At 42.0% G+C, this 26924-nt stretch overlaps 1 protein-coding gene across 5 annotated transcripts in view; it reads right to left on the bottom strand.

Moving 5' to 3' along the window:
* Positions 1 to 26924, bottom strand: part of unm_sa1261 (un-named sa1261) — a 33393-nt gene that overhangs the window by 5028 nt on the left and 1441 nt on the right. For 3 of the 5 annotated variants that reach the window (XM_037088708.1, XM_037088711.1, XM_037088709.1), the window contains 2 exons: positions 25817 to 25927; positions 3544 to 3790 (listed from right to left, as the gene is read on the bottom strand). In XM_037088708.1, the coding sequence (XP_036944603.1) occupies positions 3544 to 3790; positions 25817 to 25927 (358 nt within the window). Of the gene's footprint in view, positions 1 to 3543; positions 3791 to 11764; positions 12112 to 25816; positions 25928 to 26924 lie in introns of those variants that run through there. The other 2 variants (XM_037088712.1, XM_037088713.1) reach the window with 2 other exon arrangements.

Here is a 26924-nt window from a genome sequence, read left to right as displayed (position 1 = left end):
ACTGTGAGCCTGTTTTTCATCTTTGGAAATCGTGTATTTGCTTAATTTTTGGTGCATTTGCGCTGCAAAATATATTAAAAGTACGCCGAATTCATCAGTGGTTGTTCCTGTTCGCAGTGAACCTCTGGACGCAGAGAAAAATCACTGGATGACTTTAATATGAGACAAAACTTTAAAATGTGATATTTCTAAGGCAAGTTCTGTTATTATGTGAGGTGTCCTTTTTTTCTCTGATTTCCCAGCTGACTCTTATCTTTCACCTGAGTAAAGGTATTAAAGCTGAAGCATAGAAATCGTCTATCACAAGAAAAACTCCTACATTCAATATTTTTTCCATATTGAATGCGTCTGCCGCACCATCTGTTCGGGGGAACTCAGCCGACTCGTAAAGCTACAACTGTCGGTGTTTCAGGGCAGACAGTGACGCTGAAGATAACCTACATTTGTAAAAGCTCATCTACCCGACTGACCCAAAACGTCCCCGACTCTACGATCAGCCAGAGACAACAGGATTAAAACACAAGGTTGTTTTTTTGTCCGTCCTCGACTCTGTAATCACTTTGTGTCTATTTATAGTTTTATGTCCCTTTGCCGTCATTTAGTGTCTTTGTAGACATTTTGCGTCTCTTGTGGTCATTCTCTGTCTCTTTGCAGTAATTTTGTGTATCTTTGTAGCCATTTTGTGTCTCTTGTGGTCATTTTGTGTCTCTCTGTAGACATTTGATGTCTCTTTGTAGCCATTTTGTGTCTCTTTGCAGCTATTTTGTGTTTCTTTGTACCCATTTTGTGTCTCTTGTGGTCATTTTGTGTCTCTTTGTAGCCATTTTGTGTCTCTTGTGGTCATTTTGTGTCTCTCTGTAGACATTTTGTGTCTTTTTGCAGCTATTTTGTGTTTCTTTGTACCCATTTTGTGTCTCTTGTGGTCATTTTGTGTCTCTTTGTGTTTTGTGTCTCTTTCTGTTGTCAGATTTGTGCTTCAGTATTTTCCTCTGATCCCACTTTATGAAACATGAGGTCATCCATTCAGACGCTTCTCTTCACAGCTGCAGCTCTTTTCATTTGCATTAATCTTCCATCACTTCTTCATTGTGATGCATTTGCACATAAATTATGACTCAAAAGGTGAGAAATTACTTCACCTTCAGCCCATTTATTTCCACAGTTAGCATGACATTTATTCTGAGCGGCATCAGACGCCGGAGGGTAGAAGATTAAAAGCTCTATTTGTTCGTTGACAGTGGCGAAACGATGACGCGATACGGCGGCGTTATTAAACCCCAGGTACACATTGTTTCTTACATCCTCCAGCTGCACAGAGAGGTCAGAATTCACCTCAGCGACAGTCTGAACGGGTCCTGTGGCTGCTGCTCTCTGCTCCATAAAAGCGACGATTAAGAATCTGGCAGCAGATGGTCAACGTTTGGGCTTTTAATGTGAAGAGGTTGAACAGATTTCTATTGGTTAAGTCGTGAATTTAGGCAGTTTGCATCCAAATCGATGCGTAAAGGTGGCCCACAACACCTCAGAGTCTGCCTCTCAGAATTCATTTTGAAAAGTAAACACTTGAGAGACGAACGAGAGTGTTTCACCTGTTCACCGATTACACGCCCGAGCATTATTTCTGATTCAGTGTGTGCCACTGCTGCGATACCAGAGCCGCCCTCTGCACTGTTATTATGTAAAACGGCCTTGTTATCACAAAGTAGAGCCACAAAAGAGAGCAGCAGCCTCACTACAGCCCTGAAGATCTGCTCGCTCGGCCCAAATACAATTCTGGGAGGTGAGTCAGGGAAATCTTTCCTCCCACGCGAGGTGACGGATTGAAAATTGAAAGTCAAACTGCCTCCTGCTCCATCCGAGGAGCGACGGACTCATCGGCGTTGGCTCTTTTCCTTTCCTTTCACTTTAAGTGCCTTTTTCTGAGATGAAGCAAACATCGGACATGAACATTAAACTGCACGACATCTCACATGAGTTTTTAGGGATCCAATTAACGGTTCGTTAAGACCTGTCGAGATTTGATTGGAAGATTTCAAACTCTAAATCTTTAATGGTTCTTCAAACAATGACTCAGACACCAGCAGCCTCTTCTACCCAGAAACTGTCAGTGTTTGCCAGCTGACATGATGCATGAGCTGTCACTGCCACATTTATCAGCTGTAACTAACAAGCTAATACTCGCTTCTTTTTGTTGAGTCATGGCTACAGACTGAAGCTAAAGCTAACCGAACAGAGGAAAGAACAGAAACATGACTGTTTTTTTATTGCAGTGTAACGCTGTTTGCCTAAATATTGTAGGTATGATGAGGAAAATGTTGAACTAAAATGTTTGTTCTAATGTCGCCGTCGCTAACCGTTAGCTTACATACTTGGACAAGTAAGACAAAGGTTTGGTTCAAATTTCACACATTTTAATTTTTCACGTATTAAAATTTTGTTTTCACTCAGTTTCATAAAAATTCTCACAGAAAGTTTTTTGGGAGGACAAAAATTTTGCCAAAACTTTTTTTTTTAATTGACAAAAATAAATACTTTCTCCTGCCAAAACTTCTTTTCACTTATTTACACATGATGAAAAAAATAATCCTAAAAATCCCCCACCTGAGTTTAACACACAAGTTTTTGTTTGTTGTTTTTTTTCTTTTTTTTTACATTACAATTAAGACTTCGTACTTTGACTTTATTTTCCCTGTTTTTTTTATTTTCACACACTTAGACTTTTATTTCTTCGGATCTTTTTTCATCTGTGAAATTTAAAAATAATCTTCCTGTAGTGGTTTTGAGTGTCTTTGTAGCTGTTTTGTCTATTTGTGTCTTGGAACTTTTGTAATTTTTCCTCAGAATTTTTTTCATCTGTGAAAAAAAAAAAAAAAATCAGGAGAATTTTTTTTTTCCTCCCACATAAAATAGATGTTATTCAGTGTGGACGGAGTAAATAAAACTCCCCTGGAAGAAAATTTAAACTAAGTAAATTAATTCCTGAGATATTTTAAACAAGTTTCAGGAAAAAAAATCTTTTTTCAGAATGTTTTTACAAAATAATAACACAAAATTCTCCACATTTTTTTTCCCGCTTGTTTTCTCACATTAACAAAAATAATTTTTCTTCCTGAAAATCTTTTATCACAGGGCAAAAAAAAAAAACCTTGTCAAATTAAAACATTTTTTTTTTTTACTGTATTTCACACATTAGAAGGAGAAACACTTTCTGAAATTCTTGAAAAAATAATTCCGGAGATATTTTTCAGAAGTCTTGTGTTAATTTTGACAAACATTATTTTTCCTTTGTTTTGACAGAGAAGTTGGTGGAGAGACATTTCGTCCACTTGACCCCCAAAGATCAGTAGTTTACAATTTTGGTGTTTCTGGGAAACTCATTCAAAATCTTTCCCTCATTCATATTTCCTGTTACGCAGGTTAAAGCTCCGCTACACCTGCACCTCCTGCTGCATCTTCACTGGGCTAATTTAGCTGCAGGTGGTGGTGAAGAGTTTGGGGGAGAAGGTGGAGAAATCGAACGTGTGGCTGATCAGAACCAGTTACCTCTGATTTTGTGGATGACCAGGTCCACCTTCCCATAGGTGCCCTTTCCCAGCTCACAGACGACCTCGTAGTATTTGTTGATGTCCAGCTTCTCCAGGTTCTGCGCGGCGATCAGCTGGAGCTCCTCCAGGATGTCGACGGAGGCGCGGGAGCCGTGGGGCGAGGAGTTCATTGTTGCGGCGGGGACGGGCCGGAGCCGAGGAGGGGCTCGGGGGGAGGTGGGGAGCCGGTCTGGAGACGGATGTTCCTGTGGAAAAGGAGGAGCAGGAAGGAAAGGAAGGTTCAGTATGTGACCCGGTGTCCACCCAAGTCTCCAGAGTCTCCCTGTGAACAGAGAACACCCGCCACTGTATGCACATACGACCCGGTACCACCAGAACGCTTCTTTGTCTCCAGGCCAAACGAAGCGTTACACAACCTTTGATCATGTTGTGACTGTATGAAATAATGATCACAGGGAGCGAGAACACAACCAAGAGACGAAGATGAAAGATGGGAAGACAGGTGTGGAGAGTTTTCAACGCCTGTCTGCAGAAAACAATCTTAAAAAAAAAAAAAAAAATGTCTGAAGAAAGACGTCAGAGTCTTAATTTAACTCGTATCCGGAGTGTTTTCTTGCCTTCATGCAGAGAATTCATGTCGGTGCAGAACCAGACAGATCGGACCTGAGAGGAGAGAGTATTTCTGTTTGTCTGCAGCTGATTAATGATCCTCCTCGTTAATGAAAGTCTAATTCTGACCCCGTCGCGCCCTCAGCAGATCTGTCTCAACCTCCCGCCTTCTGCTTTCCACGAGAAGCCGCTCGTCACCCCGACCGACAGCCGAGATCTGTGAACGACTGGAGAGACTTCACAGCCTCGATGGCGCAGCAGAAATCGTACCATCTCTCATTAACGGGGACGAGAGAGAAAGAGTGTCGGCGTCGGACGAGACAGGATGCTTCGCCTCGTCCTGCGCGGTCCGGCACCATCTGTGGCGATCGGTGTCGGAGGAAGTGTGCGCACAAAATCTGCAGCAAAAGCAGCGTGAAAACAATAAAAGCAAACAGAAAACAGGCAGCGAGACAACAACTGTGACGATGTTTCTGAGACTGTGAGACTGTTTACTGACCAACAAAGTCAGATTTCACACGTCTGCACACATCAACTGTTGAAGATCTTTGAAACCATCAAAACTCTCGGATCAACGCGTTACTCGACTCTCTCTCTCAGGTGTGCTGATGGTCCTGCAGCAACAGCAAGAGGATGCGAATGTCTCCGGACACAAACAGAATGTGCTGAGCATTAAAACCACGACAAGCAGATAAAAATGAGGAGTCAGCCGAGGCCCCGAGGAGCCAACTGGCTGTCCATCACCGAACCACTCAGCATCCTCTGACAAGGTCAATAAAGCACCGAGCGGAGCAGAGAGCTGCAAACGAGCAGGAAGCTACCTGCTCGCAGTCTCAGAGTCGCTTTATATTCTGGGATCTGAGAGGAGACTCGTACAGCTGGATCATTGTGCACCGGGTTTCACAGATCTGGAGGACGAGCAGATCGGTTTAAAAACTGCAGAAACACCTGAGCAGCTTAGAAAATCTCCTGATGATGAACAATAAGTTACAGTCGCAACTTGTGTACAATTTCACTGGAAGTTTAAAGAGTTGTTACGTTTGGCTGAGCTGCAAAAGTCGGTCAAACGAAACATTTCTGGAGCTGTTAAATATACGGTTAAACTGACACAACAAGACGTTTGACGACATCGTCTTAGGCTGCAGGAAACACTGATCGACATGTTTCAACCTTTAATAATTGAACTTTTAACCTCACAGCAGTGAATCTGTCATACGCAGCACGAAGCAGCTAAAACAAAGACGCCACTTGTGTCTTTCTGGGCTCATCAACATGTTTACTGCAGCCTCGCTTCGCTCCGAGCTGCACTTCACATCCTTGACATATATGCGTGCGGTATGAACGGCGTCACGCTCGGTTCCCTTCTCTCTGTAACCTCCTGAGTATAAGCACACACTCCTGCTGCCGTCGTATCAAAGAGCCTGCAGATGAAAGAAAAGTCACAACCAGCACTAATTAGGAGCATCTTCTGTTGGCTGCAGCTCCCAGCAGCCCCGGCGTTCCTCCTCGGGGGTAACCGTGCCAAGGCTGCTCCCCCTCGAGGGCCTCGAGGGGCGCCAGGCCCCCCGTTTTGCCTCCCGGGCGATGAGAGGATGAGACCACCTCGTTTGTCTTGAAGCGCTCATCGTCACTCAAAGCACAGCTGGAGCTCAGCTCGGCTTCATCGCGTCGTAGCAGCTGCGCCGCCTCTTCGATGTTACCTGCCTGTTGCACCGAACGGGAGCGAGGACGTGAAGGACGCCCGCTGTGACGAACACCTGATACGAGCTCGCCGTGTCAAAAAACTTTCACTCGTCGACTTGAGCTTCACAAAGACATCAGAACCGAAAATATAAAGCTCTTTGTCGTCACATCAAGTCTGAGCGTGCGAGAGACCGCGAGGTAAATACACCCCGCTGACAGACGGAACTAAAGACTGCAAAAATAAAAATCTATTTGCTCGCCGCTGTCACCTTTACTTCAACGTGTTTCTGCATCATGATATGGTGAAGCAACATTTCAACAAAGTACATTGATCAAGAATTATGCAGCGTTATTGGATCAGTGAAGTCCCCAAGCCGTCCAGGGTTTGGACCTCAAGGCTAACAAGGTTCCTGCGAACGCTCCTGCAGAAGTCAACAAGTCTGCAGGTGTGGTTAGCTAACGTTAGCAGGTGCTATTGCTGCTTATGAGCTGCTCACACTCAAAATATTCTCCTCCACATTTACCATCCAGAGCCACGTTCCATTTGAAATTCGGTTTAGGTTTAGCTCACAGCGAATCGTGGACGACCTTTTTACGCACGACTTGCATGATCGTGACATCACAAGGACGACAACACTTCGTGAAATTCTGCAGCATTTTGATTTCGTTTAAAAACAAAAACATTGTTGGATTCCTCTTTGTACCACTAAAACATGATACATCCTTTTAAGCCCCCCAAAGCATTATGGGAAGTGTAACAGAAATTAAGACAAAAGTAATGATTGTATAAACAATATATATATATATATATATATATATATATATATATATATATATATATATATATATATATATATATATATATATATATATATATATATATATACACAATCATTCTCAGCTAACTATCAATTTATACATTTTTACTCGAACATCAGCGGACACACAGACAAATACTCAGTTCATTTAGAAGCTACATGTGCAGAAAATAGAGCACATCATCCAAGATAACAATTACTGTGAGTCTGTGTCAATAAAGACGAGAAAAACCAGCAGAACAGCTTCGACGTTGAGCTGCAGGCGAGAGATGAACGTGTGACCGACGCTGCTCTAATTTCCAGTCACAGAAAATGAAGACAACTAAAGGTCAGAACATTTCTGTCGTCCCTCGACAGGCACAGAAGCTTTTATTTCAAGCAGACTTCAGCTGCTGCTGCAGAGGAAACGCTCTCACGTCTCCCAGAAAAAACGTCAGTAAATCAATCCGGGCTCTGAGCAGAACGACGCTGCCAGAACCGAACAGAACAGAACAAGAACAGAGAGGAGAGATCTGATCACTGCTGCACCGGCTCCCTGTTAGATTTTCAGGACGGATTTTTACCATCACACGACTTGTTTATGAATCTATTCAGGGCCTTTTTTCGCTGAAACGCTGCCAAGACGTGTTCACGGTTCCCCTTTAGATCCACAGACGCTCTGCAGCTCACCGGACCAGAACACTCCCAACACACCGACACAGAGAAGAGCAACATGTTCTGGACTCAAACTCTCCAGATTCACTTCATGTTTTTATCACAAACTGTGTGCAAACGTAATAAACCCGAGAAAACTGCTGAGTCTCTCCGCTGCCGCACATGAGGAGCTGCAGAAAAACTGCCTCCGCCACCTCGTTTGTGTTCGGGCCAACATCGACTTGTAAAACATCTAATCTAATCCGAGCACCTAATTAATCATCTGCGGAGCTGAAATCAATACGTCAGCCAAGCAAAAAAATACTTAAAGAAACAAACGCTCCAGACAGAGGAGAAAAACAACTCGTACAAAGTTTTATCCGGGTGGATTTCAGGAAGTTATTCGTGTATCAGAAGAAGTTTGGAGTTCAATATCTTGCCTAAGGTCACTTTGACATGCAGACCAGGGGAATTGAACCAGCAACCTTCTGCTAACAAGACATTGGTTCTACCCCTGAGTCTCTGCCACGAGTAGAAGATCTCAACTTCTGATCGATGGATCAGCCTGAATTCAGTCAAGCCGTCACAGAGAAAGAGAGAGAAGGCCGACAACTCTGAATCGCACACTAGTGCACATTTTGAGGTGAACTATCCCTTTAACACGTGTAAAATACCCTGCGAACACACTAACAAACAAAGAGGAGCTCAGTAATAATCCCGACTGACACGTCCACGCTCTGCTGCGTCGTCTCCCGTCTGAAAAACAACCCGAGCAGGACTCGACTTTATCTGTTCCAGCGAGCTGGAAGCGCGACGACAGGACGAAGGAAATTAAATCAGCGCTGTGATTTATGATCTCCGGCGGCTCGCGTCTCTCTCCGGGTTATGAAGCGGAGGACAGATGAACACAGCGGCGACCCGTCAGCTCCTCGTCGCTCTCTCAGCGCCACAGAACGGCTTCCCTTCTCGTTCAGAACTCGCTGAACGTGAACGGTTCTGGTGGTTATTGCTGCTCCAGTTTGGGAGTTTGAGTCGTGCCGGTCTGGCAGGTCGGTTAATAACCTGAACTGTTGACCTGCTGGGCCTCCAAACAGCCGTGTGAACTTCAAACCATCAATCTATCGATCAGCTCGTCGATCGACAGAGAAACGTTCAATATCCTGACGATCTGTTTGTCAGTTTTAAAGCAAAACTGGCTAAAAAACATCAAATATTCTTCAGATTAAGTCTCTAAAATGTGACATTTAGCTGCTGTAAGATGAATATTTCCTGCACGTGGACAAAACTAAACGTTTGAGGACGACTTCTCCACATTTCTGCGCCTTTTTCTGACATTTTGGTCGAAGGTTACAGTTTCCTCGCCGCTCATCGCAGATCTGATGTTTTCTTCTCTTCAGTGGAAGCTCGCTTGACATTTGGGCTCAGGAACAAGACGTCTCGTCGGGTTCTGTGACTGCAGCGTCGTGTATTTTCTTTTTTCAGGGTTTTTTCCTCCTCGAACATGATAGAAGCGACTTGATTGATCACGTTGAAGGAAAAAAAAACAGATTAAAAACAGAAACACTGACGTGTTTTAGACTCTTAAATGTGACGATTTGCTGCTTTTCTCCGTGATATTTCACTGTCGGCTGAATATCTTTTGGTGTTTCTGGACTGAGGAAGGTTCTGATCTCATCGCTACAAACAAATCTGGTGTTTTCTTCTCCTCAGTGGAAGCTCGGCTGACATTTAAGATGTCACTCTGTGCTCTGGGAGGTTTGCGAAGGACACAGACTTCTGCAACTATACGCAACAATAGAAAATATTGTAACGCTTGACTTTCCTGACCCAAAGTGAGCCGGCGCCACTCCTGCGCTGCTCTCTTTTGGACCTTCCGGTCACGTCCTCTGTCATTCTTACCTCTGCGAGTCGGAGCCAGTGAACTAACATGTGTGTGAAATGTTATTGTCTGAATCTGCCTGCTGAGAAAACAAAAACCCCAGAGATTATTTCTGCCCTGCGAGCAGCTCTCTCCTGCAGAACTAAAACTCTGTCACGGACCCGGCTGCGGGGGCCTTCACGCCGTCCCCCCTGTGTGTGGCGGACGGCGGCCCGGTTCCTCCGGCCCGGTTCCTCTGGCTCGCGGCTCCCACAGCCCTCATGGAGCCGTGGAGCACATCAAAGCAGCCGGGCTTTAACGGGCTCGGCCTCCAGCATCTGCGAAACACTGGGGCTTTGTGCCTGCACGCTCGGCGGCACATCACTGGGCCAACCCGTCTCTGCCGCTGTGAACCCCACGCTACAGTAGGTAACGTTGCCCCGCCTTTGTCTGTTTTAATCTCGGCCTCTCTTTCTTCTTCTTCTCTGACTTTCTGTCTCAGTTAATGTGTCTCTGCTGGCTGCACATGAATCACTGCGGACAGAAAACAGACACATATCTCAAAGTATGACGCCTCTTTTCAGTATTGATTAAGCCAGACTGCGAGGTGGCATCTTTAATTGAGTGATCCTAAGTCCCGCCCCCCGTTAGTTACTGTTGCTAGGTCAAACATGGCGTTTAAGAGACTGTGATGTAAGAGAATATGTTCGCATTTCCTCTTTTCCCCTTCCGACGGTGCACCGCTACACGTTAGCTAGCTGAAGATGTGGCTGAACAATCACAGGTGTCTTTGGCGATGGTGTTGATGTTCAGCTGATGGCGAGGTCCGCCACACGTCATCCACCTTTAGCTTCATTAGCTTTGTGAAAACATCGCCATCAAATGTTTTGTTAAATCAAAAGTCCCAAACCTAAAGATAATGAAGGTAAAGTCTATTCTTGAAATACTCATTTGTTCTGTTCCAGACAGCTGGCACGTTTGCTACTTGTTTGCTAGCTAAGCTAACGTTAGCTTGGTCAATTTTTGGAAAACGTAGCATCTCCAGCTGCTACATAAATGACATCACGCGATAAGACGGCTAAACCTGTTTTGATCATCAATCAAACTATTTGATCTTTATCCAATTAACTGTAGCTAATGAAGCTAATTTAGCTTAATCTGCTCGCTAGCTACACTTTAAAAAATACTTGGTCATATTTTATTGTTATTATTTCAGACCAAATTACAAAAGCAGCTTTTTATTTTTTAGTGTGTTACCATCAGTATTTCTGTCTGTTTATTAACTGTCGCTAGCTAGCAAAGGAAGCTAACTTTAGCTTCATTAGCTAAGATAAAGATGCTACAGTTTCTTTTTGCACTACTCAATTGTTCTGTCCAAGACTGCTGGCATGTTCGCTTCTTGTAGCTAGCTAGCTAAATAAGCTAACATTTGCTTGATTAGTTGTTAGAAAAACAGCATTTCCAGCTAGCAAAGGAAGCTAACTTTAGCTTCATTAGCTGTTTGAATACGGCTACATACACAACATCATGGTTAAAAACACAAAAACCGGCAAAACCGCAACAAAATACGGTTTTTAATTCAGCGAACCTTCTTATTATCATTATTTTTCCCAATCAATCATGTAGTGAAACAATAAATGACACTTTCCAAGAGTCCAAGGTGACGTCTGTAAATGTGTTTTTGTTAAATAAAAGTATGACAATGAAAAAACAGCAAATCATCTCAAGTGAAAAGCTGAAACAAGATCAATTTTGCATGAAAAACGCCTGAAAGACTCATTGATAATCAAAACAGCTGCTGATTACTGTTCTGCCAATGCACAGATCAATAAACTGATGACAGGAGAGCTCAGACAACAATATCTCTGCAGCTCAGAAGCTCTGTGATGCTGTTTATTTTCCCCTTTAATTCACAAATAAAAACCTGAGCAGAGACACGTCAGGTTTGATTTAAATCCTCCACAGTGTCTGGTGGAGAGATGATGCCGGTGTCAGTCACACTGTTTACAGTCTGGGACTCACACAAACCAACAAACTGCAGCACAAAGACGTGAAGAGTGAATCAGCTCTGCAGACACAAAGCATCACACACACACACACACACACACCTTCACAACGTGCTGCAGCACGTGAAGCCAGGTGAGCTGGAGTGCGTGCACGTGAGAAATAAATCCTGATCATGTGTAGAAATGTGATCAATAACCTCACAAATACTGATCAAAGGAAGGCAGTGTGTGTTTTGTGTGTGTGTGTGTGTGTGTGTGTGTGTGTGTGTGTGTGTGTGTGCAGATGTGCAGCAGAGACACAAAAGGTTGACAGCAGCTCTTTTGTTCTGTTTGTCCACATGGTGCAGGTGCAACTTTTGTTTTCTTTATAATCATTTAAAATTATAATTAAAAAACAGTTTAGAGGGGAAAAAAAAGTGAAATGAGGATTTAAAAAAATAAAATAATTAAATGATCGGTGCCGGCACGTAAACACACCACCGGCACCAGCAGCAGCAGCACAAAGACGCATGAATGAGACAATTAATGCAAAACAAGAATCTGATTAAAAAACACGTTTATAAGATTTAATTACTGTGGAGTTAATGGTTTAAAAAGCAGCTGCGGTCTTACCTTTAACGTGCAGTAATGTCTGTCAGTCCATCCAGACAGCTGCGGACTGTGCGGGCTGTGCGGGGAGCAGATCCGTGGTGTGTTCGCGGCTCCGTCGTCTCGGTTCTTCCAGCGCTCCTCGGCTGCCTGCACCGCCGCCGTCCGTCACTCTCTGCCCCGCTGACGATCATCCCTGGAGCCGCTCTCTATTGTCTCCGCGCAGCGCAGGAGGACACGCCCCCCCGCCGCCGACGACAGCCAATCAGAGCGCAGAGCGGCGGTGCGCTACTCTGCGACGGTGCTGCCTTCACGGGATGTAGGAATTTACACCATCGCACTGAGTTTTGCTGTAAAAATCTCGACATTGAGCTGAAGAAGTTGCGTTTTTATGATATAACCAAGGTTTATGTTATTATACTGATATAGTCTTATGTAATCAATGCAAGTTTATTTGTACAGCACAATTCAGACACAAGGCAACTCAAAGTGCAACACAATGAACACATTGAAAGACAAGGTGAGAAATAGGAAAATACGAACAAACAGAAGAGGTTTAAAAGAGAATAAAAGTCACAGTTAATTCATTTGAAATTGTTTAAATGAAAGGCAAACAGAGAGATCTTCAGCCTCGATTTAAAAGAAGTGAGAGTCGGTTGGTTCTTAAAAGCTGAACGTTACTTCTTCATGTTTGGTTTTCAATAGAGGGACAGAAAGCAGACATGAACCTGACGACCTCACAGGTCTGGATGGATGATAACAAAGCAGCAGATCAGAAAAAGTGTCTCGGCCCGAAACCCTTCAGTGCTTTATAAACCAGCAGGAGGGTTTTTTTAAATCTATTATTTGATGGACAGGAAGCTGGTGTGAAGATATGAGACCTGGAGTGATATGATCTTCTTGTTTGGCAACGCCAACGTCAAAGTCAAGCAACAGGAAATCATCGAGGTGACTTTCTTTGGAAGGTCACAGACACATTTGTGTGGATTGATTCTTAAAATAAACAAGAATAAAGGCTTGACTTTGGGCGGTGACGCAGATTGTAGCGCTTACGTGACATAACTGTGGTAATATATCACTAAAATATTATTAGTGAGGCCTTGAGTTACTCCAAAACACCCGACACACAGCACTAATTCTCCACCATCACTGCAATCTTCACACCTGTAAACTGAATTGTGGGATTGTTGGCAGAAAGCGGTGATGATGCTACAGATAATGTGTTTTGTTCCTGTGTTGTCATTTCTGAATTGGTCTGAACATTTACACACTTATATCTAAAAAAAAAAAAAACGAGCGGACAGTAAATATAGTTGGATATTTACGAGGTGTAGTCGAGCACACGTCTTTAATCTTCCTGAAAGTCACATTAAAACAAACAAACGTGTGTTGACAGGTAATGTGTCAAACCGTGTTGTTAACCAGTCGGAGCTGCAGGAGGCTAATGAGGCTAATAAACAAACCTGCATTAATCATCATCAGGCAATATTTTTTTTTTAAATATGACCAAGAAAAAGCAAAGCAGGAGAGACGGAGGCAGAATAAAAAGTAAAATACATGTTTCCAAAGATTTAGTCCAAGTTGTGCATCATATAAATATCAGATGACAGACAAGTTGTTGTTTTTGCAGTGATTCCCAGGTCAGTGAACGCAGCACAATGGGACTGGCAGGGAGCAGAGCACAACATGTACTGGATGAACCGAGCAGCTGTGAGTTAGACGTTTAAATCAGTGGTTTATAATCAATGTGTGTCGGCAGCTGCAGCAGAAGACGAGAAGGTGACGGTGACATCAGTGTTTCTGCAGCTCGAAGCTCCGAGATGTTTATTTCTGTGCTGATTAAAGAAAATGTGGTGAAAGCTTCCTGGTTAGAATGATTCAGAGAGACCGATGTAATGTTTTTTAAAAAGTGTCCATGATGCTGCGGTTTGGTTTTATTGATTTGTGCCATGTGAAGCCTAATGATTGTGGGGATTATGTTGTAGTATCTCTGGTGGACGGCCTCGGGCGACCACGTGAGTCTGCAGTGAAGCTGTGTCATGATACCGAAGGTAAACCACGACTATGTTGGGTGTTTATATTAACACATGATCACATTAAGCAGTCTACAGATATCTGGAACAATAAGCTATGTTTATGTTTATCTATTTGTGATTTCTGTTGTGAAATATTAAATCATTTTACTCAAACCAAACAATCAGCGAAGGAAAACTGGCAACATGTCCAAACTGTGACGCCTGTAACAAAGACTCACAAGTGATTTAAAGGAACTTAACTACACAACAATTAAAACATCTAAGGAATATGTTGCGTATAAAGTCAGTTTCATACTTAAAATGTCTCACGCAGATCGACTGAGACGAGGCAAAGTACAACAAAAAGCTGTGATAGTTTCAGCAACGACACAAAATTAAAAACACAAATCAATTAAACCCAAGGACGATGTTTTCTGCTTCCTGTTCAAGAATGAATTATTCAGTGAACACACATAACAAACTTCAAGTTTCATCTGCCGTCATACTTCACAACATTTCTATATATGTATGGAAACAAAAGGCAGTAACCAAATAAAAATGTTTATTTTCTTAAATCGTGTTTATTTCATCAATCTGATCTTGGGCTGCAGTTGTATGACGTACGCTGTGATAACCGACTGTTATCAAACCATGTACACTTGTTCTTCTAAAGTATTGAATTAGACAGTATTACTATTAATAAAATATATATATTTAAAGTTTCTATCAAGTTTGTCAGGATTTTGATTTGTGAAATTACAATAAAACCTTTGTTCAACCAAAAAAACTCTTTGTTTTCGTTCCTTTACAGGAGAAATATTAAAGAATTTGGGTTGAAAACATTCAAAAATGTATAAAAATTATAACTGATATGTGAATAAATAGTGTTGTGTTGCAGAAATCAATATTGAAGTTAGCATGCTAACCTGTTAGCCCCCGATTGTCTCGGTCAAAGCTCCTGTGTTAGTGCTATACCCACCAACACCGCTAGCTGCGCGGCTAATGGTGCTAACTAGCTAAGGCAGCTACTGTTAGCAGCAGCTAGCGGTGACTGTGGTGGGATTTGTTTTGAGTAGGAATTTAACGAGTGGCCCATTCCTACATATTGTATCTTTAGAGGCATTTTATCTACTACTAATAATAAATTGATGATAACAATAATTGATAATAATAATAATAATATAATAAGACTGTGACACCATTAAATTGTGTATTTTCTGGGTTTGTTCTCATCCTGCTCTGATTCTCTGTAACAACACATTGAGGAGATGAGCTGTAAGTATCACTGAGAATGTAATTAGGAGATAAACTAATTCATCCTCTACATTTAAACCATAAAGACGTAAACGTGGGCAGACTGCAGCAGGACGGGGTTAGAGGTCGGAGGTTACAGCCGTCTGTGTAGCGTGAAGGAAATGATAATTAGTTTTTAATCAGCAGGTGTCAGAGAGACAGACCTCTGCACGAGGACGTCAAAGCCTCGAGACCGATGTGAGCAGAATAAAGAGCGACGCGCCGGCATCGATCTGCAGCGGTCTGATTATTCTACGAGCGTCCACACCTGCGATGTCACAGGATCATTTTAATTCACGGCGTCCTGAGTCATCGGTTGCGTCACCGCAGCAGATTGTTATTCTGCAGGCGAAGGAATTAATCTCAGGAGAGACGATTTGAGAGCCGGGATGAAGGAAAACAAGCAGCAGTGAGGAAGGAAGAAGACATTGATTGTTTTGGGTTTTTTTTTCCTTTTATAACACGCAATCACTGCCGAATTAATCCAGAGGTGATGAGTCGTGTCTGTCTGAGAGCTTCTCTCAACATTCTCACATTTTAAACGTTCGTGTTCGAAGCAGACAAAGTGATTCTCTCGTCAGTTTTACAGTCGAGTCCTCTCGCCGCTCGGGACGAGAGCTCCTTTAAAAATTGACTAGCTGACAACACCTTAAATCAGACTGGGAGGAAAATCCCAGACGGGAGGAGGGAGAGGTGAGTGTGGTGTTTGTGTATTTCTCCAGGGACAGGTGTGACTTCAGGGTTAGTAATTATAAAAGAGTGAATGTGTGAAGACGGAGAGACAAAACGAGGACATGATCACACAGAGAGCGCCTGAACATCAAGGGAGGAGTGTGACAATTTGGGAAATACATTTCTTTACTTTCTTACGGAGAGTTGAGAAGAATATGTAGGTCGAGCTAACACCCAGTTAGCTTAGCAGTTGACTTAGCTCTGTTGCTAAGCAGATCCACACGCCAGCACATCATCAAAAAGGTCAACAATTAACATGTTTAAACTGGTAACTTGTAAGATGTGGTCAGAATTTTTTGGTTTAAAACAGTGGAGAAACTGAAGTTAATATGCTAACCAGCTAGCCTCGGCCTGTCCTGTCCAGGCCTGTGTGGCCACAACATGTAATTACATCTGGTGATGCACAGGGGCCCAAGATTTTTTCTCACAAGCTTACATTGTGAATTAAGTAGCTGCAAAACATTGGATTAAGGTCAAAATTACGTCTTTCACAATGAGAATTTGATCTATTTGTGGGGCTAAATTGGAAGTTAGCTGCTTGGTGAACAGAAGTCCTAAGTGTGCCTGACTATAAACTGCACAACATGGGATCACACCACAAAAGACACAAGAATTAGCGACCTAGCGTGCTATTTCTCAACTATATGTCCAGTGGTTGTCTGGTGTTGACCAGGTTGTGTGGAGTGAGGCCGAAGAAGTAGGTGTGGGAAACTACAACTACAAGTAAACTGCTGTATCAGAACTGCAAGAGAAAGAGTTTGGAAGATAAATAACCCTAAATTCTGTACACAGTCGATGTTATTCCTGCACATCAGCAACTGATAAATCCAGATACACCAAAGTAAAAACGTGATTTTCTTTCCGTCTTGTGTCTTTTGTTGCAGTCACATGAACAGCGAGTGATTCGTCCTCAGGTTGGAGGTCGATGATCAGAGTCCGTCCTTCTCCCTCGGACGAGAAAGGAAGTCGATTGCAAACCATCCGCAGCTGACGGCGAAACACAAACTGTGCTGGAGGGACACGGTGCTGCATCGGCGCAGGACCAGAGAAGATCGTTTTCCTATAGGAGGTCTGAGAGCAGATAATTAGTCGGCTGTTGGCTCATTATCATAGCAGCGTGTTGGACTGCATTGTTTGATCAATCCTCCTCGGGCAAGAATAATGAGATCCCCGGGTTGAGAGAAAACTCAGGGAGGAAGTCGCTGTATCTGCTGCTCTACATCACACACACACACACACACACACACACTTTATCTGTCAGCAGGTGAAACAAACCTGAGAGCTGGATTATGTTTTCTGTAAAAGTGCAGCATTAGTGACCCCAGAGGGATTTGCGCCTCACATTTTGTCCTCACTCTCACCCACTTTGTTTACCAGCAGACAAAAAATAAATAAATAATACAAATCCACTGAACAGCTGGGACTCCTTCAATCAAGGTTACGGCAGCAATCTCCCAGAATGCCACGGCACGCCATGAATCCCCTCTGGGCTGACATCCAGTGTTTTTAATCTTGCCAGGAGTCAGACGCAGGGGAGCCAGTTACTGCCCTGTCTGTTAGCTTCTCCTCAGATAACCAGACTCAATTTCCCAGCCTGATGACAATCTCAGCGAGCTCCGGCGGAGGGAGAAGATCAGGTGAAAGATTGCCGGCGTTGTGTAATTACGTTAAATGTTTCGTTTGCATAGCGAGACGAACAACACCGCAGACTCGTTCTGCAGCAGCGATCCGTCCTGAAAATGAAGCCGCTGTCACGTTGGGATGCCGAGTTAAATGAACAAATATCTGCCAACGACGTCCGTGATTCAAATTAATTAAAACTTTTTCACATTGTTCTGGTAATTGGTCTGCGTCTGTACACTGTGATATTAATCCCAGGAACTGTGAGGAGGCTTCAGACTGCACGGTCCAGCGCTGACGTCCAGACTAACATTTCTTGACAGTCGTTGATAATCGATTAATGAACTTGAGTGACTTCCAAATTCTCTGATTCCAGCTTCTTAGAAGTGAATATTTTCTGGTTTCTTTCCTCTTTTATGATTATAAACTGAATATCTTTGGGTTGTTGACATCTGAGGACGACATCTTGAGCTTTAAGAAACACTGATTGACATTTTTAACAATTTTATGAGCCAAATAACTAACCAATTAATGGAGGGAATAATCAACACATGGACGCAAATTTCAGCCACACTATTTTCAGTCTTCTGCTCCAGGTTACTGTGTGTCAAACCTTTTACTGGCTGCTGAGATACAACATGAAACGCAACTTGAAATAAAGATAAACAGGCGAAATCACAATCTGATGCAGTGAATGTCATCCTCCGTCCTCAGACACTCGATTTTCATTTTAAAAACTTATCAGCATTTAATGAAGTCATTAATTTGAAAGCAGGCATGTTGACAGAATAAGGGGTCGTGCTCTCAGTTCTGCCTTCTCGCTTCTTCCGTCAACATAAACAGAAAATCTACTTTCTCATGTAGATCCACTGGTTTTTCCTCCGTCTCCCAGCCTTCCAGGGTCAAATCCACCTGTGTTTACCAGCCTCATCCACCTCCTGCTGCTGCTGCACATGTAAAGAGGACAGAAACTACTACAGGTGACGGCTGTTTCTGATCTGCCACTGTGAACATCCGCCATGTGGCATGTGCGCTTTTTGACAGCAGAGGAATCAGACGCCTCCCCCACAACAGGCCTCGGCACTCCAACAAATGAGAGCTCCACGTGTAGACACAACACAGCCCGGACACGTGCGCCGGAGGAAAAATGAAACGGACCCTGACCTTGCTCTCGGTTGTTTGGCTGAGATTTTTCTCCTCCTGAGCGCTTCCTTGACAACAGCGTTAGAGAGGGAACGTTTACTTCCATCGCCCGTCTCCTTCCACCAAGACTCCTCTCCTGTTCATCTCAAAACCATCTTTGTTTACAACCATCATTAAACCCTCATAGTACAATGGCATAAATATTCCTGCTTGTTTTCACGTTACAATTTCAAAGATTGGAGACGATTAACATGATTAACGTCCTCTCTTGGCAGCGGTCTAAATCACAAGGACAACAGACAGCAGATTAGGCGCCGTCCTCCGGCTATAAACAGTGAATTAGAGCGGTATCACACTCCGAGCTCGTAGCTGAAGAGGGAAGTGATCGATTGGTCGAAGTAAATCCACATCAGGTGATTTGTATGCGAGAAGTTATGAGATTTGGAGAAGATATACGAGTTGTGGTGATTTGTAGTTGTGACAGCAGCGCAGCTGAAGTCAGGTCGGCCTCATCCTGAAACAAGTTGAGGGACTTTTCCTGAAACTACCGTTTAAAACACTTTCACAACTTCTTGAACAGCTCAGTGCAGAAAACACTGACATGAAACCATCAGCTCATCGCAGCAGAGCTCCTGAACAACAGTGAGTTTCATTTCTAATCTTTGGACGAGCTCGCCTGTCTTTGTTTTTGTGCGATATCCTCCTCTTCCTCCTCCTCCGAGCCTCGCAGGAGTCCGTCTGCAGCCGCACCACACCAGACGGTTGTGAGTCTCAACTGTGCACCTACAACAGTGTCACAACACGACTGGCTTATATGTTTTCCAGTTTGGGACACACTTTTCTAGTAAGTAATATTTGGGGTTTTTTGGATGTGGAGCCGTGTGTGGTTCTGATCCACAGCCAGTGTGTTACCTGTGGTAGATAACGTCAGCTCCTCGCCTTTGTGGAGAAGAAAAGTCCAACCTTAATAAATAAAAATCCTTTCAAGTGCACGCTGACGTTCTTGGCGCTTTATGTTGCCATCAAACAGGCTTTTTATTTGGAGCTACATCCCCTTCATTTTGAAAGTCTAACTGTGATTTAAATAGTCATTATTGCCATCTCACCTGTGGAGTGATACTAAATATTATATGAATTGAAATCAGACATCGAGGGACAAAAACAACAAAATCCCAAAGAGGCTACGTCATGTTCAGATTTACAGGTTTACATATTAAACTTTAAACACAGCTGGTTGTTTTAAATGTGCATTTACTCTCTCAGTCACTCAGGATTCAATATCTTTACTAGCAAAATGAGAATATTTTGTCTTGTGAACTGATTTGAGATTGTTGCCATGTTGATCAGTCTCTCCTCACAGACGAGGCGTTTAAGTGTCGACAGCAGGTTCCGTATATTCATGCAATGCTGTATGAACGGTCTGATTTCACTTCCTTTGCTTGTCTAAAACCGTCGAGGGATATACATCAGATTTACTCCGAGCTCTTGTTTACGGTGATAAATCTTCCCATCACGGCTCAGACAGTCATTATTTCTGATAACTGGAAACCTCCTGTGCAGAAACCGTGGACGCAAACAGTCTCAGAAGATTTTTTTTTGTCTTTTTTGACACATATAACGAGAAAATATGAACACATAGAAACAGATTAGGTTAAAAATATCACGTGAATCAGTTCGACAGCAGCAGAAGTTGGTCTGTTGGAGGCTGTGATGATGCACATGGCTGATAGCGAGCGTGTTCCTCATGTGACATCTGAGTGTAACTCGCTGGGTCTGATATGCCGTCTTTGTGTTACCGAGTGTGTAATTAATGGATGCCGGTGCACGAAAACGCTCTCGTGATTTTCCTGTGAAACACACAGAATCTCTGCGGTCCAGTCACGTGATGCCAGACGATCTCTGCTCAGAATATCAACACTGTCGGATGATCAGCAGACTACAGATGATCCGGCCTTCACACCGAGACACAAACAGGCCAGCAGGGGAATATAACCAAGTACATTTACTCAAGTACTGCGCTTTAAGGTCCCGTGTTGAGCCTGTTATCTGGGTCATATTTACTCAGGGTGACTTCTAGAAAGTCTTTACATGCTTTAATGTTCAAAAATCATTTATGTCAGTTATCAGGAATCTCTAGATACACTGGATTTGATCCCAGTACAGAAGTTAAGTAGTAAAATGATTGTAGCCTTAACTTTCAGGAAGTGTTCAGGACTCTGATCCTCTAGATTTTAGACGGAGGTTTTAAATCCATGTCTGCCGCCCATCTGTAGTTCTTCACAGTGACGTGACGTCATGTGCAAACAGCCTCTTCACTGTCCGTCTGAATCCTCTGTTTTAGTTACTGTCATTTTAAAAGCCCCCCCCCCCCTCAAAAAAAAGCCCAGTCTGCTCTAATTGGTCAGCTCTCACAGGCCTGAGCAGGCTCCACCCACCATGATTCCACATCAGCTCTTCCAGTTCATTTCATTATGGACAGAACACTTTAATACTTTGACATTGTTGAGTATATATGTAGCACCTAAATGAAACACTTTCTTCATGTCGTTACGTTTGTTTCTCAGTTGCGATGGAGGTTAATGGACTTAATCCAGCTACAAATTAAGTTATGAAACAATTAAGACTTTCACATTCATTTTTAAGTGAAAGGAATTTAATTAAATGAAGATGATTACTGTTTGACTCATCACCGAGGAGATTCAGGAGATATTTATATATTTCCACGTCCAAAAAAAAAAGTGCACGCCTGGTTGATGCTCACTTATATTCATGGGTGCATCCAGTTCCTCTTTTTTTTGAGAAAACTCTTTCAAAACTGAGCTCCACATGCTCATCAAGACCTCCACAGTCACATCTGATCCTCAAGGTAGCCGACCGCGGGCGTTGTGAAGCTGCCGACACGAGCACAAAATGGAGGTGCGACTGACGGTCACTGGTTTTCATTCAGGACACGAAGTGGTTAGTTAAGAGGAGCTTCTTTGTGTGTGTGGTGAGTCAGAGTGCATGTTTTATTAAACCAACTGTTACGTAGAAGGCCACTCACATTATATTTCAGACGTAAGAAAGAACTGCAGCTCCAAAACTAATCTGTCGAGGAGACATGAGTCACGTCTTTGAAAATGTTAATAAGACAACTTCCACTAACATGAAATGAACTGGTTAGTAATAGCAAAGGAGGACAGTGTGTTCGTGTTAAACTCCCAGAACAAGCACGACTACGTTAAACTTCTGATGATCATTATTCATGTTAATAACCTTCAGGCTCAACTTATCCTCATACCTAAACATCTCAATAGATGACCGACAATTTCTCCTAAAGACGACACACATCACCGATATGAAAACACCAACAGCTGGTGTCTTGGACTTTCGTGGTACGACAAGTTCAGGAAAACACTGGTTTAGAGTTTAAATAACTATTATTACGAACATTATGTTCCTAAGTATAAATCAACTGGTTAAAACGCCACATGTTGCTAGAGGATGGTATCAGTTGTTGCTTACCTGCTCGCTAAGCGAACATTAACTCAGAGTTGGCTGAAAACATTTAAGATGTGTTAAAACAACGACTGTGGCAAATGAAGGTTAAAAGATATTCTGCAAATAACAGACTGAGGCTTTATAGCAGATCACCATGTGGAGGATGTCAGATGCCTGAAACATGGTTTGTCGTTACGGCAAGCTAAGACGATTTTCACTTTTTGTTCTACGGCACAAAATACATTAAAATACCCGACGTTTGAATTAAAAAAGGTGTTAACGTGACTGTAGAAGTTGTCAGAGACATTAAACTTCATCACACTGAACACAGAGACTCATCAACTCAGTCGTCCTTCTTTTACAGGTGGACTGTAGTTAGAAACTATTCTCGAAAGTAACTTGTACATTAAACAACTTGCTGTTGAATGTATAGTGTAGTAAGACACTAAGCAGTAGTGATGCTGAAGTCGTAGTTCATCATTAGCCTAAAGTTAGCTCTTTACTTCTTGTTATTTCATCTACACTTCAAAAGTCACAAAAGTAGTATTAATTTTAAAATGATTATTGATTTCCTGCCAGCACTGAGCTTATTTTGTGCAGTAATGTGGCAGGAACCAGGGCGATGCTAACGTCCTTGTTAGCATACAAGAAATGCATCATCCCTGCAGTACATTAAAGCCTGAACACGACTTTAAACAGGTTTGACAGACTGCTAATACCCGCCGATCTCTCAACAGACTTTTGGTTTCATTTGGTTTGAGAAAGCTGTCAGAAGATAATACAATGCATCACCTGCAGCTTAACAGCCAATACTCCCACAGATGTTGCGTCGAGTGATAACTGTCTCCGTCACACCGGAGCACTCGGTGCTTGGAGAGCAGCACCTGCTGACAGGCAGCTCTGTTTCATTTCTTGTACTTTTCTGTAATAGCAGTGTGCCAAAAGCAGTTTTCTGGCACCGATCGAGAGGTTTTCTGGTTATTGAACGTGAAGCTCTCCACACGGCGACCTCGCTCTGCCATTTCAGAGTGCCAACATGTACATCTGCCAAAGCCCGCTGACATTTTCTCACAGTGGAGTTCAGAAGGAGCGTAAATTTAGGAGACTATTTATTTATCTGCTTGATCGCCGCTCCACAGGAGTCGCTGCAGTCTGAGCCTCAGTAAACAAACAGCTAATCCATCACTGTAAGTGAATTTGGTTATATTGGATTTATGAGGCAAGAAAAATACTGTCATTAGTCTCACTGTCAGGAATAATTCAGCCTTTTGTCTCGGTCCTGCTGCTCTACAGCTGCAGGCAGTAATTTATGCAGAAACATAATGGCCTCATGAAATACAACGAATGCTCTCTGAGTACCGAAAAACACAGGGAGCAAATTTACATCAATTTACATCACGGGAAAAATGGACCAAAGCTGTTCTGACAGGCTGCTTTATTTTTGTGCTTTTACTGGAGATGATTCTGGAAAAGTAAGCAAAGAATTGATTAATTCAGCAGGGATCAGAAATAATCCCCACGAATGAATTATAGAATAATGGAAACATCTTTCTGCAGCTGAAAATGTGATGAACTGAAATGAGCCAAGATGTTTTCATGGTGTCTAACAGAAGGATGTAGCCTTTGTTAATTTGCTTGTTTGTATTAATTAAAATAGTTAATGACTTGTATTACAGATTTGACAGGATTAGTCATGCTAGCAGCAACGACTATGACGTGGGTTGTGACGCTGATGATCTCTGACTTTTCCATCACGAGGTTGACAGGTTGTGGTTTTTGGGTGAAATGCCACAACAACTGGTGGATGAGTGACAACACTTTGCATTTAGTTCTACTTAGCAAACAGAGCTAACAACCAAAGATGGCTGCTGCAGTCAGGCTGATAAACAGGAGTGAACATAAATCTACTTTTTTAATCCAAGAAGTTGGAAAAGTAAACGTCCTCGGATCAAGAGCAGAATCTGACATGACTCCAGGTGTTTATTCCTCCAGAGCGTCGGGCTCTGCACCGGAGAAGAAGTGGAATATTTTAATCTTGCAAATAATAGTTGTCTGCCATTGAGATCATTGACTTTGTACGTAAACTCGCCACATTTGAAACAACAAATCCCGGCTCAGTGTTTCAATATATTGTGTTTTTGTTGAGCTTGAAAAACAAGAGAAAATTAAAGTGGATGCTGGAGTTCAGAGAGGTGAAGGAGCGTGCTGTTGTCTGACTCGTGATAAGGAGTCTGGCTCTGGCTGGCACTGAGAGGCCGGGGAATGACAATGACCCTGACCCTCGCCTGCTCACCAGTCCAGCCACGCAAAGACAGGAACACCCACCACGACTCCAGACCGGCCTGGACCACAAGAAACTACAGCAGAAAACTGAAGGACTGAAAACACACGAGAGGAATACAAACAAGCAGACGTGAGCATTTGAATTTAGACTTTAAAAGCCATTTTTCCTCACATGTTTCTGGTTCTGCTTCATTTTCCACTTGCATATTAAAGGAAAGCATTAAAGAGAGGAGAAGAGGAGGAAACTGTGTCACGGCAGCGTGAAATCATCGTGATTAATACCAGAGGAAAAAAAAAAGAGCCTAAACAGGAAAACTGTAAACAATTTGATCTTATGTGGAATCTAATGTATTCATGTCGGTTATGTAAAGAAAAACTAGGCTAATGGCTCAGAGCTTCATTAGGCTGAGAGAGCGAGCAAGGAAGAAAATATCACACAGAACATGAAAGTAACACGACGCAGATGGAAAATAACACAAATGTAGGCTGAGACAGAGATGATGTAAATATCATCAGTCAGCAGAAGGACGCACATACGACTGAAGCGTGTCAGCCATGTGGACATGTGTCGGCTTTAACAACATTACAGCTACACAAAGGTGACATTTTTTTAATTTAAAGTGTGTTTTTTCCCCCAAAAACGGACAAATTTTTAAAAAAGCAAACAATTGTGCTTTTTCCTTCCTGTCTCTTCTAAAACTAAATAGTCACTGACGTTTTATAATATATCTGTGATTTAAAGTGTACTGTATCCTGCAGCTACATAATATTTACAGAAAATACATAGAATTTATCTGTAATTTCCTATAAAATGCCTAATTTTTACTTCAAAAATTCAAATTTGATTATTATACTGAAATTTTTTATAAAAATGCAAAATATATTTTTTAATCCACAATATGGCAGTGTAAACAAACCTTTAATATTTCTTTACATATTTATTTGAATAAAAAAAGGTTGAGCTAATTAGTAGCAAATCATTGTTAATTATTCAACTAATTTACGTCAGTTCTGCTTTTGGAAATTATAAGAAAAAATATGGATAAAATAAAACACTGCTAGATTTTCATTTTGATAATTTTGTCGTAATGTTTACTTATATTTTGTTATTTGTCTGAGTCATTATGTCTTTTTCTTTGTATTTTATATTTTTTGGATTTTCATTTTGACTAAAAAAAAAAAATTTGAAAAAGAACTTATAACTTAACTAATCTATTCTCATATTACAGTTGACAGTGGTGAGTTTCTGAGGTCACATGGATTTGTATTTAATATCTCATCATTTTTCATTACATAACTTAGTCTTATTATTCATATTTTGTTTCCATATGTTAGCATGCAGGTTTTCCACATCTTTTGCATCTTTTGTCTTTACAGTTCTGAACTTCCATAAGTCGAGGTTTCACTCTGTTGTGTTCATTGTATCCAGAACGTATCCAGATCATTTACATACTGAGACTAAAAGAAGTAATAATCCGCTACATGTAAAACTACAGCACCTAAAACCTACCATGTCCCCTCTCCTCTCAGCAGAGAAACAGATGCACGTTGCTCTCGGTGTCCTGGTCGTCATATGCTGCAGCATCGGGGTCGAGTCTGTCAGCTCGCCTTGTGTCACATCCTGGCAGAGATCAGATCACCCATCACAGATGGAGAATATTTCCACCAGAAACAGACACACAGGCCGAACCCTCGATAACGTTAACAACACAGATTGTGTCAGGGAAATGCTCCAGAAACACAAAGCTGAGAGATCATGAATAAATGTAATGATTGTTTTGCATTTCAATGATGTCTGTGAATTGTATACGTGCTTGTCTGTACCGGTTTATATGTGTATGTAACAACAATCAAAGTCCTCAGATTAATTACTCAAGTAAAAATACTCATTTTCAAGTAAAAGTCTTACTTTAAAATCCTAAAAAGTACAGAAAGAATGTAAAGTATTCACATCAACTGTTCCTGTGACTGACATGATATTTTCTCATGGCATTGTCAGCAACATTATTTGACTGGTTTCCTGAAAATATTATATTTCCTCCGCATTTAACTCGTTAAAGGAGCATTTCAAAATATATACACTGCAAAAAATTAATTAAGATTGTTGAGATATTTCAGTGTTTGACTTGATTGTTTATGCGAGTAAATATCTGAATTTGTATTTGGGTGTTTTGTGAAAAATAATGCGACACATTTATTTTTTACTCACGTATCCATGTACATGCATATCTGAAATACCTCATTTTGGGTGACGTTAGTCTGTTTTTTTTTTTTTTTAATTTTAGGTGTCTGACACTGTCTACAGTGGAAGATAATACTGGATAATTATTTCATTTTATATTTTTTATGTGTAATTGAAAGGCTTAAACATCAACAAATATCAACAAGACACATTTTTCTGATCACACTTAAATACTTAACAGAGTATTGTGACAGTATGCTAAAAAAGTACTTTTACTTGAGTAGATGACCTGACCACCTCCTCCTCTCATTATTATCAGATTAAAAGGTTTCAGTGGGTGAACATTGCTGCCATCTAGTGGACAGCAGAGTGAACAACATCTCTTGTAATTTCCTTGCTGAACTCTCAGAATTACATTTTATTTGGATGCTGAAGA

This window comes from Acanthopagrus latus, chromosome 23 (genome assembly GCF_904848185.1).
Source record: "Acanthopagrus latus isolate v.2019 chromosome 23, fAcaLat1.1, whole genome shotgun sequence".
Lineage (NCBI taxonomy): Eukaryota > Metazoa > Chordata > Actinopteri > Spariformes > Sparidae > Acanthopagrus > Acanthopagrus latus.
This window is presented reverse-complemented; position numbering and strand designations above follow the sequence as displayed.